Source organism: Centrocercus urophasianus, unplaced genomic scaffold, assembly GCF_019232065.1.
Source record: "Centrocercus urophasianus isolate 14NV4802_14NV808 unplaced genomic scaffold, USGS_Curo_1.0 seq_17, whole genome shotgun sequence".
NCBI classification, from domain to species: domain Eukaryota; kingdom Metazoa; phylum Chordata; class Aves; order Galliformes; family Phasianidae; genus Centrocercus; species Centrocercus urophasianus.
In genome coordinates this window covers 20,483,948-20,497,961 of record NW_024884722.1, presented here as the reverse complement: position 1 = coordinate 20,497,961, position 14,014 = coordinate 20,483,948, and the positions used below count along the sequence as shown (strand labels likewise).

At 41.5% G+C, this 14,014-nt stretch overlaps 1 protein-coding gene across 1 annotated transcript; it reads left to right on the top strand.

Annotated features, from left to right (window-relative positions):
• Nucleotides 1-237: 237 nt before the first annotated feature.
• Nucleotides 238-13,271, top strand: DUSP29 (dual specificity phosphatase 29). Its single transcript, XM_042818239.1, has 3 exons — nucleotides 238-422; nucleotides 8,243-8,463; nucleotides 13,024-13,271. Exons 1-3 carry the CDS (start codon nucleotides 238-240, stop codon nucleotides 13,269-13,271), a joined length of 654 nt encoding a protein of 217 aa, XP_042674173.1.
• Nucleotides 13,272-14,014: the final 743 nt, after the last annotated feature.

The window sequence follows — 14,014 nt, the reverse complement described above, 5'->3', positions numbered from 1 at the left end:
ATAGGCAAAGCCTTGCTCCCAGAAATAGCCTACAAGGTTCACTGTGCAGGGCTGCATTAAGATCTTGAAAAAGAAGAACTGGTGTGCTGAGCAACCACCTGATACCTGCTTACAATGTGCCCCAATGCATCTGGCCAGTGCTGCTCCGAGCGCTGAGTAGAACTCACAGGCTTTGTGCTTCCTCATCTTAGTGTTCTGTTTGCGTTGTGTTCCAGGCTCCTGCACGGCCCAAGCTCCATGGAGAAGATGTCATCAACAGGTTTGAACGCCGGGAAGAAAAATGCATACACAGCAATCAAAGTGGATCCTGATGGGGATTACTGTACCCCAGGTGCTTTTGAACTGGAGCGGCTCTTCTGGAAAGGATGCCCAAAGTACACTCATGTCAACGAAGTCTGGCCCAACCTCTACATAGGAGATGAGTAAGTGTTATCGGTACCTCTGCACAGATGATGAGTAAGCTCATGAAGTACATCTCTATATAGGAGATGAGTAAGCTGCGCTAAGTGCAGTCCGTAAACAGCTGAGCAGTTTCATTTCTCCTCCTACCCTTTAGCAAGTCTTTATCAGTAATGCCTGTTTTGATGTGCTACTGACAGCTGCCAGAGTTGGCAGAGCACCCTGCTGCCACAGTCCTTCCTGAACACCGGCACACAGCTCAGGATGCTGCTGCTTCAAGGAAGCACTGGTCAGGTGCACAGGGGCTCACAGCTAAAATGGGGCCACAGAGCTGTCCTGGAACTGGTATGGTCTTCTCAAGTTAAAGTCAGTCATAAATCATTTCAGAATCGCTCAGTAACCTGCCATTTATCTCCATATGAAAGTCTCTTCATAGTTACTCTGACTGAAGGGCACTGTCTAGACCTGCTGTACCACAGCTTCAGTTGGTTTGAAACTAAAATGTAATTTTTGAAAAGCGACTGAAGAGTCAGCTGAACCTGCTGCAGTGTTTCTGTGCTTCCAAGCCTGTTCTTGCGTACACAGAGTGCTCTGCATCTCCAAATTGCTCCAGAGATTAAAACAGATGGTAGCCTGTGGAAGGGCAAAGCTGCAGAGTTGTGTCTCACTGATCACACCAAATACGACTTTGGGGAGAAAAAAAACAACACAAAAAAACAAAAAACCCTAACACCCAAGCCTGCAAGATGGACTTAGCACTGCAGAACACAGGACTAAGCTGAAACAGGCTATTCTGACACAGAGCCAACTGCTGCAGCAGGCAGGCCATCAAAAAAACCCCAAACCAAACCCTGAGCAGAGCAAGAGAGTTTTCTTACCCCTTAGGCACTATTGGTACACTTCCCATTTTCCTCAACACCCTTCCCAAACATGACATCTACTTTACATCATCACCGTAAGGCACAAGCAGCAGTCCCACTGACTCCAAAGCTCTCAATAATTTTTTAAAAGGTCCTAAAATTCATCTGTTGCCAGCTTATAAAACGAAAGATATACAATCTTGGAAGTTACGAGGCTCCTAATATCATCGACCAATTACTTCTGTGGCGCCAGAGGCAATAGAAAGACACACGAGATCTGGGCTTGAACCAAGTAGTGGGCTGTCACTTGAAGGGAAAAAAAAAATCTTATGCTTGCTCAAGAAAAGGGAAAATGGGTTTGAGTTGTCTTCCTCCTATCCTACCCTGCCACTCATTAGATATTTCTATTCAGTGATTACAGCATTTTCTTCTGGCATTAATTCCCTACTTGGTCATTCAGTTGTCAGCATTATTCTGAATGAAGCGGTTAGAAGAATTTGCTTTGTACCTCTGCGATGAAGCTACAACTCTGCCCTCTGAACAAAGAGGAACAACAGTTCTCTGCACAGTCTCCAAGTTCAGACACTGCCCACCAACTGTCTTTCCTGCAGCTGTTCCTGTAACAGGGACTTGTTACACCTTGCAATGGCATCAACTCTAAGAGGTGTTGCTGAATAAAATACACACCTTCACTTGGTGCAAACTAACCAGAGAAAGCAAGCGTCTAGTGCCAACAGAAATGAAAAAAAGAATTGGGAAATAGGTGATGAGGAGAAATAGAAGTAAGGCTTTGCAGGAAATGGGGTTCCCAGCAAGAGGATGACTATCATCAGCCAGGGCTGATGAAAATAATGCTAAGGACAAATGTGATGTCCAGTATCAGAAAATCTGAGACGAGAGCTGGTCTGCAGGCAAGATGCAGCTCTCATGACCAGAACACGCATTTGATTTTAAGCAGGCAGCATCCAGACACCATTACTATCTTTCCTCAGCTAGCTTACTCCTGATCTTACTCCTGATCAACAGCTTTTCCTTCAGAATGGCAGGGGTTTTGCATTATTTTTAAGATCTCATTGTAGCACTGGTTGCTGAAGAGCTGCCACGGAGACGTGAACAGATGTTGGGTGTATTTGCATCCTTAGCCATGCTAAATTAAGGTTGATCTTAAAAGAATTTAGTGGAACTCATCAACAAAATCAAGTGAATACACACAGAGTTTATCCACAGAGCCTCTACATCTGTGCTTCATTCCTGTCTCCTGCATTTACAAGGTTAACAGGACTCGCGATGCTTATGGAAATGCTAATTAATTACCCTGACTACATAACCACATCTTCCATCTAATGCAACACAGACTATCGAGGAGCCCTGTGAGGCCACTCAGTGCCTTTGTTACAAGACTTCACTGCAGATGTTGCCCAGAGGCAATGAAATCTCCACGAGCCTGTCAGGCCCAGAATAATCAAAGCCTCAAAATATAACATGCTGCGTTCAGCTCCAATTGAAATTTTCCTCCAGCAAGTTCCAAGGACTTTTAAAGACCACGCACTGGAACTTGCAGGAGACAGCCCAGTGATAGTAATAAAGCATGCTTTGCCAAGATTTTGATTTATTTGCTACCAAGATTAGTGCTTGCCTGTGTCTTCCTTGTGTCCAGACGCCTTCTGAAGAGACAGAAAAGCATCTCTTGTCTTGCTTCCTTCTCTCAGTGGTCACTAGGTTGCATGGGCAGTTTTACTGACTAATCTCAAGCCTGCTTGGTTCACCACAATCTCATAGAAAGTCTCTCCCAGAAACACAGCTTCTAGTTTCTCCCATGTGTCTTTTCTGCAACTGCGTTTTTGCCCAAGGTGATGTTTGTGATTCCATATTTCTTAATTTGAAAGAATGTGTTAGCCTAAGGCCTCCTATGACTGTGATTTCCTCTTAGCCACCCTCTAGCTCTCATTAGGATTTTAGGTGTGATCACAATTTCAAGTCTTACTGTGCTCCCAAATTACTCCTAGGAAGCGTTCTGAAGACTAATTCCTCATAGGTTAAATATGAAAGACCAATTTTTCGTCAAATAGCTGAACTGGGCTCACACTTCAAGAGAGTGAATGTCTGTGCTTCTTTCTGGAGAGGTTCAGGGCTTTTGATTTTGAGAAGTAATACAGGTGAAGTTCAATAAAACATGCAGGTAGCTCACATCTACAGACTGAAGCCTATGATAACTGATATACGTAACTAAAATTTAAATACTGGCTTTCCCCATGCTCTCCCCTCTTTCCCCAGAAAAAGAAAAGAAAGATTTCCAAGTGAGTAAGTACAAAGACAATTTATGCTGATCTAGAAGAAAACAGATGGGGCTCACTCAGAGTAACAAATAGTTACCTCCCACTAGTTCGCACTATGAACTTCTAGGACTTATAAGATATTAATCATACAAAAAACAGGAGTGCATGTACATTTTATAACAATACTCACAAGGACATAGTTTCAACTCTGTTAGAATGGGAATCTGCCAATTTTACCAGAAGTTAAAATCCAAATCAGATCTGTAACACTGGACAAAAAAACCTCTTAAAGCACCATTTCCAAGACAAGTAACACTTGTCATCTACCCTTCTGGTCTTCCCAAGGCAATATCCCAGGATGCAGATAATTTCTAGCACTTGATGTGGCACAGAAGTGACCGAAGCCAACTTCAGTCTAGGAGCTGGCATGATACTTTTGCTATATAGAAAGCTGAGAGGAATTTCCTTTATCTGTGTTGCATCACTTGCAAAAACACACATATGCAATAAAAATAAAAAAATAAAAAAATAAAAAAATCCACCATTTGGAAATAGAGGAAAATGAACTGCTAAATCTTTTCCTTTACAAGTTATGAAGATCTTGTTCAGTACTTTCAGTGGTAACAAAATTCTTCTAATTCACACTGAACAGGAGGTATCCACAGAAACAGAGCAACACCTCAGAAGGAAAAGGGGATACAACGCTCCACCATCGCTAGATTCCTTCTAGTGCTAGAGTTACCAAAGGAAATTGGGTCAGTATTATTAGAAATTCTCAACATCTCTCCTCAGCAGGGAGAACTGCCAGATTTTCTTTAAAAAAGAAAAAAAAAGTGTCAGTGTTGCCTGTATTCAGGAAGCTTCTTTCTGACACTGACCATCTGGTACGATATCATCCTGCATCAAGCATTCTAAAAACACGGGAAAGTTTGAGAAGGACGATTCCTCTTCTAGTAACGTGTTGCCTCAGATTTCCTTCTGTTTTGTCAATCTGGGTCACGTCAATCTATGGGCTTTCACAGCCTATACTGAAACATGTTTGCAATGCTCAACCTTCACATGAAGATTAAGAGACTTGGCTCTACTTGCAACTCACAAACACACACACCAGTTGTAGTCAGCCAGCACCAGCTATGAAGAGCTGACTTACCTGTGGAGTGAGCTGCTCTGCCCACTTTACTCATGAGGAGTCTTGCAGGATTCCTTCCCTTCTTTTAGATACAGCTGGGTTTTCGTCCTGAGCCACCTTCTCTTCTCTTTGTTAGCTGCTGACAAATACTTCATACTTCAGATGAAGGCGCCTGAAAGTTGTTTTTCCCTTTCTTCCAACTCTGATGGTTTGAGCATCTTCCTGACGGAAGCAGCCAGGCTCCAGCTTGTTAATGGCAGTATTTGAAAAAGACAGGAAAGGGATTTGGTACGCAGGAGACGATAAATTAAAAGGAAGAATTTTCTTTTACATTATAGCTAGTTAGGTTGTTGCTTCCAGAATGCTAAATTTACTATGGTGCTTGCTCACACGAAAAACTTGTGACCATCTTCACTTTAAAACTGACAGTGGGCACAGTCATGCCTCGCGCAGACCTTTACCTGCCCTTGCACAGGCTAAAAGATGTAAATATTCCTTTGGGAACCGTCTCCAAGTAGATGACATTTTTGTTTGGGCCAGTCGCTCCCTCTTGGTGATAGTCTAATATTACGAATATTTCCCCATGTGAAAGTTACTTTCTCTCTCATTTTCTTTATTTAGGTGGCATTCCCATATTGAAGCACTCCCCCTTGCCTCAGAACTTTAAAAACATTTTATGAGTCCATCTGTCCTACAGTAAATGCAGGGTCTGATTCAGCAAAGCACTGAGCTTTTGCTCACCCCGCTTTGCTATCCAGAGGGAGACTTATGGGTGTGTTTAACTTTTAGCATATGTTTATGTGCTCTGAATTAAAGAGCTAATGAGTTTTTATATGGGACCAATCTGCCTGGTTCATCTCTTACTAAACTGAATTATACTGAAACTTTAACTGTTATCTCTCAGTGCCACACTTCACCTCCTTTGCGTAGAAACACATTCAGGGCAAACACTGGAGACTGCAGCTCCACAGTGTAAGAGGAAATCAAGTGCCAGCAGCACAGATGGTGACAATGGACAAAATGAAAGCAATTGAAAGAATATTCAAATGTTATGGCTTCACCCATGCTGACAATTGTAGCAAACTTCTTTGCAATGTCTACTTTAAATTCAACTACTATCACTAAAATGGAAATATTAGTTGTATTTTATTAGGAAATAGCAGCACCTGAAGTGGAGAAAAGAATAGTCTTAGCTTGACCATTGAAGTCTGGTACTGAGCAAGGGAAAAACCTCCACCATTTTCAGCTGAAAGTGAATTAGAAATCCCCCCAAAAGGTATTACAATTCATACAACAGTCTCTGAGTGATCCCATGCTATTAGTTACCTCAGCTAACTGAACACCTGTAGATATCAAAGCTTGAGCTATTCCTTCTGTTCATCTAAAATAATGCCTCGGGCATTGTGAAATCTGCAAGGAAGATCAGAAGCGTTCCTTCCCATCCCATGCTGGATGTAAACAAGAGTATCAGGCAAAATGAAACAACAGCAACAATGGCTGTGGTCAGAATAAACAGGCAGTTAAGTCTACTTCCAGAATGGTGCTACACAACAGATTTGGCTGAGGTTGGAAAGCAAAACCATGCTACACACAAGGTCAGAGATCACTGAAGGGCTAAAGCCAGTACAATCAAACACATCAAGAGGCACAACCACATCCTGCATTTACAAGTGTATGGGCCTCCCTACAACTTGCCAGCCATTTTCTAGCTCTCTGTTAAGTGGCAGTCAACATGCAGCAGACACAGCAAGACCTCAAGTTTAACAGCCTATATAATGGTGGTGTCAGCCACAGTACGTGTTTCCCCTGCCCCACAGCTCTTATTTTCACTGTACCATAGCTGACTGCCTAGGCAGTTAGCAAAGGACAGTATCCCTCATTGTGAACACCTTTTAAAACAGTGGAGGACACCGAACTCTTAAAAATAAGATTCTGAGCCACAGAACAAGACTAAGCAAGCCTGTCAGAAACAAATGCATTAATTGCACTTACTATAACAAAACGCAATCTCCAAAGAACCTAATCAAAGCAACAAGAAAATTGGACTCCAGATCAATGTAGTGGTGTCAAACTTAAATATGATTGCCATGCAGCCTACTCTTTGGCATTGCCCTTGATCAGTACCACTTCATCATTTAATTCAAATCCTACACATTAGTCTAAGAAGTGCTTGCAGAAGCCAAGTTTGGTAGTATCTACAGCCTATCAAAAACTTCATCCACTTTTTCATTGGCCTTAACTAGGATGCAATTCAACTCTACGTTCAATATTTAAGGTCTCACTTGCAGCTGTTCCAGTGGGGCACGGTTCTCACCTGGGAACATCAGTCTTTCACTGTTGAATTCATGCTTTCAGCTAAATATGGTGTATGGAAAGCATTTTCTCCATCCAAGTATCAGGTGGAGTCAATTTAAAGCCATTCTGAGCTGTCACCTCCAGAATTATGAAACACAACAGGTAGCACACAATGACATCTTGTGTGACAGAAGCTACACTTACACATTGAAATGCTCACAAAACATTCACAGGGAGAAGTATTTTTGGTTGGAAAAAGCAGTTTTTCATTATGTACTAATTCATCTATGGCAGCAGTAGTTAAGTGAAAATATATTAACAAAATAAAGCAGATACCTTTTTTATTTTTTATTTTTTTCAAGTTTAGTAGCCCTTCTATACGCTAATAAAACTTCACAGCTTTTACCAAAGAAAACCTTCTAAAATTAGAAGCCTTCTTCAACAGAATTTTCCAAACAAAATTAATTTTACATAAGCAATGTAATTTTTGAGAAATTCCAGGCTGCCAACAAGCACATACAGTGGGTACTGAGCAAACAAAAACACTGGATTCTCTCTCCTGTCTCACATCCCTTATCCAAGGGAAGAGAGGACAAAAATAAAGTGTGATATTAAGCCAAATGTATGATGCTCAGCTTTCACTGAACACTGATGTCTGATTTCATATCTTCTTTTTGCTTTAGATCTCTGATTTAACTCAACAAGACAGTAAACAAATCTGACAGGGTGCTGTGACCATAGGTAGGGAGTTTCTTTCTGCTGTTTGTTCTTACGGATAAATTGAGGGGAAAAAGCTTGGTAACTTCTCTTAGAAAAGAACAACTTCTTTTTGAATCCCAGATGATCTTACTACTCACTTATTACTGACTCTTTCATTAGCTCTGCAGTATCAAATGATGGGAGAGAAGGGGAAAGCAGCATTCACGAAGTCCTATTTCAAGTTGTGCCACTGATTTGCTTTTACAACTTGAAATAATTCATTCTATTTCTTTCTGTATCTCAAGTTTCTTCTTGTATAAGATGGACAGAAGCTGGTTTTGCACGCATTACAAGGGTGCCAGGAAAACATTCGTTTTTAAGGTGTTCTGAGTGTCAGGCAAAGATAAGTATGGACTACAGAGGGATCATTCTCCAGAAGTGACAATATTTGACAGCCTTTACAATGACAAATGATGCATTTTCAAACATCATGAGTTTCAATACCGTATGCCAAATCATAATTTTTGTTGTTGCTTTCCTTGTCATTTACAAGACTGCTGTTTTGTTTTTTTTTTTTTAAACAGGAAAACAGCATTAGATCGCTACAGCCTTGAGAAGGCAGGCTTCACTCACATCCTCAATGCAGCTCATGGTCAGCGTAACGTGGATACGGGACCAGAATATTACCAAGACATGACTGTGGAGTACCATGGAGTGGAAGCAGACGATCTTCCCACTTTCAATCTCAGCCAGTTCTTTTATTCTGCTTCTAAATTCATTGACAATGCACTTCAGGATGAAAGAAGTAAGGAGGGTGCTGAAAATGGTTAAAAACAGGACACTGTTTGCCTCATCTAATACAAGCATAGCTCACAGCATCCAACTCTGTGAGAATGAAACAAGTCCAATACAGGATAACAAGGAATACCAAGTCAGTAGCATGGAACTAGTTGTTTAAGAGAAGATAGTGATGGTAACTGCACATGGGACCTTTCTCAGTGCAGAGCTAGCAGCAGCTGAACAACACCTACACTGATCAGTTTGACAGAAGTCCACATAACAGGCTGCATTAAGGTTTCCTGTCAGAGAGGTGTTCTGTTGTTTTTCTTTTTTGTTGTTGTTGATTTTTTTTTTCCTTCATAAACAGCTCAGACACAATCAGAGATTGAATAGGTTCCTTGAATTAGCTGTCTTTTTTCTTAAATTAGACCCCACTAAGAAAAGGGGTGTTCTGCAGAGGCTCCAAGCTGCCACTCCACTGCTTCATTTTCTACAAATACAAAACCCACCTTCCTACCTGGCCACCACATCCACCCCAAGCTGCAGCAGACTTGTCATATAAGGAGCAGCCGGGGATGGAAAAAACTCTTGACAGCAGAGATGTCAAAATATTTCATTAAAGCCTTTGTAATTTCTCAGCTTGATTACCAGAATCCATTATTTGCTGACCTGCAGCAAAGCTCTATCAGAAGGTTTTATAGTGCTGAAGGGCTACAAAAGCCTAGGCCTCACTGGCTTTCAAGGTCACTTCCACCCCTTTGCCTCTTGCTCTCCCCCTGTGCCCAAAACTTTTTAAAACATTCTCAACAGGCTATTTTACCAAAAAACAGCAGAGTAACTTCAGATTTCCAGCTACAAAGACCTTAATACCAAAGGGTCACATATCAAGTTTCCAGTCTCCTGTCAGCTTCTGTCCCTGGCTGTTAAGCTCAGGTGCAGCAAGCTGTTACCTGGCTCGCCTCTAAGAACCAGCCAAGACTTTACAACTTTAGCCATTCAGCAAGTACAGTCTACAGCAACAGTCTCTTCTCTTGTTCAAGAGAAAGTCTTGAAAGCAGATGTTTTAAAATCAAAGTCCAAATAGCTGGAGAAACTGCTTCAGGAGCTGACTTGAGAAGAAAGGTAGCTGGCATTTCAAACAGTCTGTCTAAAGCAGTGCCTTTGGGAAGGACTGGGTAACTGTATCACATCTGTGTCTAGCCATGGCCGGAGGCCAGAGGTCACCATCAGACTGCAGTAGCTGAAATAAGAAATGCAGATTTCCTCACCCCTGTACCTCTCCTATTCCTGTAACATCATTGCCTGCCACACTGAGGGAAAGAAGCAAGAACGAGGCAAGGCTGCAAAACCTACAAAATACTTGAAACTCAATATGTAGGACTTGGGTTCAGTATTAGGTGCTAAACACTTCTGATCAGTAACAATTACATCCATTAAAGTCATTTGTTACTTTGCATCAGAGATCAAGAAATGCAAACAGAGAGGAAAAGGAAGAAAGATTTTCTCCAACAGGACAGAAAATCTGGTAATTTTCCTGCTGCCACAATAACTCTAATGTAATAATTCTGGCTAACTTCAAAATCTTTGTGATGGTGAAAGGCTCCTTCATCAGAGCAGTATTAGCAGACTTTGAGCATGGGCAGATGGATTTAAGATGAAAACAGGTGAGGAAGATGATTCTGCCCCTATACTCTGCTCTCATGAAAGCCCACCTGGAGTACTCCATCCAGTTCTGGGGTCATTGAGCTGCTAGAATGGGTCCAGAGGAGGACCCACTCTAGGGCCATGAAGATGATCAGAAGGCTGGAGCACCTCCCCTCTGAGGATGAGCTGTTAGAGTTGGGGCTCCTCAGACTGGAGAAGAGAAGGCACTGGGGGGACTTCATAGCAGCCTTCCAGTACCTGATGGGGGCCTACAGGAAAGCTAGAGAGGGACTTTTTATAAAGGCATGTAGTGATAGGACAAGGGGAAACTGTTTTAAACTGAAAGAGGGTAGATTTAGACTAGATATTGGGAAGAAATTCTTTACAGTGGGAGTGGTGAGATACTGGAACAGATTGCTCAGTGAGGTTGTGGATGCCCCCTCCCTGGAAGCATTCAAGGCCAGGCTGGATGGGGCTTTGAGCAAACTGGCTTAGAGGGAGGTGTTCCTGCCTATAGCAGGGGGGTTGGAAATAGATGATAAACATTCCTTCCAACCATTCTATGATTCTGGATTCTATGAAAACACCTTCTGTTTGCAATCATGCAAGCTATCCTTCAGCTGTGCTTAAGGATTTACCAAAATACAGAATTCAGACCTTCAGACAGCTTACAATTTTATACCAGGGAGACCTGGTTACCATAACGGAAGGCACTATTTTAAGATTTCTGTAGTATTCATTCTCTTGGTGTCACAGTTTCTCAAAAAGCAAACTGGACAAGAACACCATTTTTTTTTTCTTGCAAAGAACATCATGGGAAAAACAAGAACAACACATTACACATGGAGATTAAAAAAAGGCAGTGGAGAAGAATTACACATAGATAGAAAGACCCAAAGCATTTGACCACAGAAATATCAGCATTTACTATTCCATCTGGCTCTGGAAAGTGAAAGCTGCATCTAGACAAGTTTTTGAAGAAGCACAAGCCCAAACTCCAAGCAAAGCAACCAGAGTAATTTGGCGCCTTGACTCCACTCAGCAGAACTCTGGCTCCATGGGGTTCCATAACCCTCAAAGTGCCACTAAGTATAACAGGCCAAAATCAGACAGACTACAAGAGTGGATTCCCTCTTTAATAAAGAGGACTTGCGTATTTTTTTTTACATCAAAACTAAAGAGACTACACAATAGCACAGAAGGCACACAGCTCTGCAGAATGACATCATTTTGCTGTAAGAGGCAGTCAGATTTTGAACATACACAGGAAAGCAACATCTTAACTTTCGTACAACTAGAAGGCATTTCAGAAAATTCTATGGCCATTTTTTTGCCTTAGTTAATATATGAAAATGCACATTTTCTCCGAGATCCCATTTCCCACCCACACAAAAGCAAAGCTTCCTTGTTCTATCTCAACAACCATTTACAAGGTAGGAAGTTCTAAAGATAAGCATGAGGAGCTGAACAAGTAATAGTTTTCATCCGTTTCAAATATTTGGAGTAATAATAGAAGGGATTATCATTTTCCAAGAGAGGGAGAGGCACTTACAGTTATCAGAGAGACTGGAACTTTGCCAAGATGCTTCTAAGACTATCTGCTGGGATTAGGATGCAGACTGTAACCATTAATCCTTTAGTGTTGGCAGTTCTTGTTGCATCCATTACACAGCAATGCTACTTGTGCCAACACATTGTCTCGTGCCTGGAAGCAAAGGAGTTAATCGGCAGGAGTCACGGCTTTGCACCCAACACTTCTTACAAGGCAGAACTGATAGAGAAAATGTTATTGGCCCTGACAAGTTTTTTGTTGCTGTTTTTGTTTGTTTGTTTGTTTGTTTGTTTTTTTAGTTCATTTTATTTTCCTGTGGCAATTTAGCTTAACAGAGTGTTAGAGACACCATTCCAAACCTACCTCCTTCAGCAGTTCAGCCCTTTGTGTGACCCCCTAAGGGCTTTGAATCATTTCTGGAAATTTTTTGAAGAGTTTCCAAGCCCGTTAATCAGATCCGAACCCACTTTCTACTTGCTTTCTCCACCTCCCTAAACATGGCAAATGAGGAAGGCTGTATCCCTGCCAGCACCTGGAAACAGACTTTTGCCACTAGAAGCCTGAAGTTAAAACCAAGCAAAGTCATAAAGCTAAAACAACTCTCCACAGATAAAAGACTATTAGCAGAGACTGCATTTACAGTACAGGCCACTGCTGCAAGGACACAATTCTATAAAAGAGGGAGTTACACAGTGGGTTGACAAAAACATGACTTGAATTCCATTCAGGAGTGACTAGCCAGAGAAGATTTCTAAATAAGCTTTTCTAGAGTTTAAGAAGTGGTTTTCTTCTATCCACATGGTAGTCTAGTAATGCCTTCCACTCTCAAAATAGCACTAACCCCTGTCAGCAATGTTTTACACATCAAATACTTGGGCCAAAGTAATGCGACTCAGATCTTGAAGGAAAATGGTATAAGACAAAAAGAATATTTTTTTTTGTCAGTTTTTATCTCTAGCTCATAGTAACGAGAAATGCACCTCCCTGTATTCCATTTATCCTCATGAAAGGATGGTTTGATAGCACAACAAACCCTCCCACACCTCTGTGATAAATACAAGGCGCAGTTGGGCTTGCTTTGTTATTTGAAGCAAGGTCCCTAGAGCTTCTCTGCAGCAATTGTTTACAAATAAAAGCAAAGATAACTGGTTTAGGATTAAACAGGCAATTTTCCACAAAGATTGTGTTCTGCGTTGATGTACTACAGAAATACTTACCATAGAAAGACTTAAGCTCAGTTTCCCAACCTGTAAAAAAATAGATCTTACAAAAGATATCAGTAAGCATAGTCAAGCCTCCAAATGGAGCAGGGACACTACAGAAAACTTCACTGTAAGAAAAAGAAATCTGCCACCATCTTCTCTGCATCATATTTCTTTATTTCCACAGACAAGGTCCTCGTGCACTGTGCTATGGGTCGCAGCCGGTCAGCCACATTGGTCTTGGCTTACCTGATGATTTACAAGAACATGACAGTGGTGGATGCCATTGAGCAAGTATCACGGCACCGATGCATTCTGCCAAACAGAGGCTTCTTGAAGCAGCTGAGAGAACTGGACATAGCATTGGCACTGCAGAGGAGAAATACCAAAAACAGCCTACCGTCCAACGACGATGAGAACAGCATGACAACCTAGTATTGCTCCTGGCAGGGTTGTGCTACTGGAAAATAAACTCTATAAAAGGAAGGGAGGAAAAGCTGTAGTTAATCACACAGTCACAAGGCTTGTTTGTTATCTAGAAGAAAGAATATTGAAATCACTTCAAATGCTGTCAGGATGGGAAAGAAAAGCAGTCAAATTTAAAACCTATCACCTTAAGATATTCTAACTTTAACAGAAATCTCAACATTAACAAATCTTCCCTCTATAAAATGTATCCAGCACAAAACCAGGCGTAACTTAAATGAAAACATCTGAGTACCCCTAAAATCCTGATCCTAGTCCAAGTATCTGACCTTTAAAACAGAGAAACTAGCAATTCCTGAAGAGCTTTTGCAGGAAAAATGTTGAGATAGTTGCAACACAGACAAATTGTTTAGTCCCATAGTCCTGAAGAACTTCCCAGAAGTTTGTCTTTTATGTTCTTTCCTGGCACTGCCATTTCTTCACATAATCTAAGAGCAGCACAGTGTTTAGAGAGCCTCCAAACAAGTCTTCACAACGGACTTTGCAGCAGAATATGCATACTAGAAACAAAGCAAAATCCTTGATAAGATCAGATGCATGAACAAACACAATGGGTAACAGTTCAGGCAGATACACACACGTCATCTTAGCAGCTTCATTTCCAACTTGCCTTTCCTAAAACTCAGGTGGCTGAACCCTATAAGTCCAACACACACATTACCCAACTCAATTTATTAGGTCACACACAACCC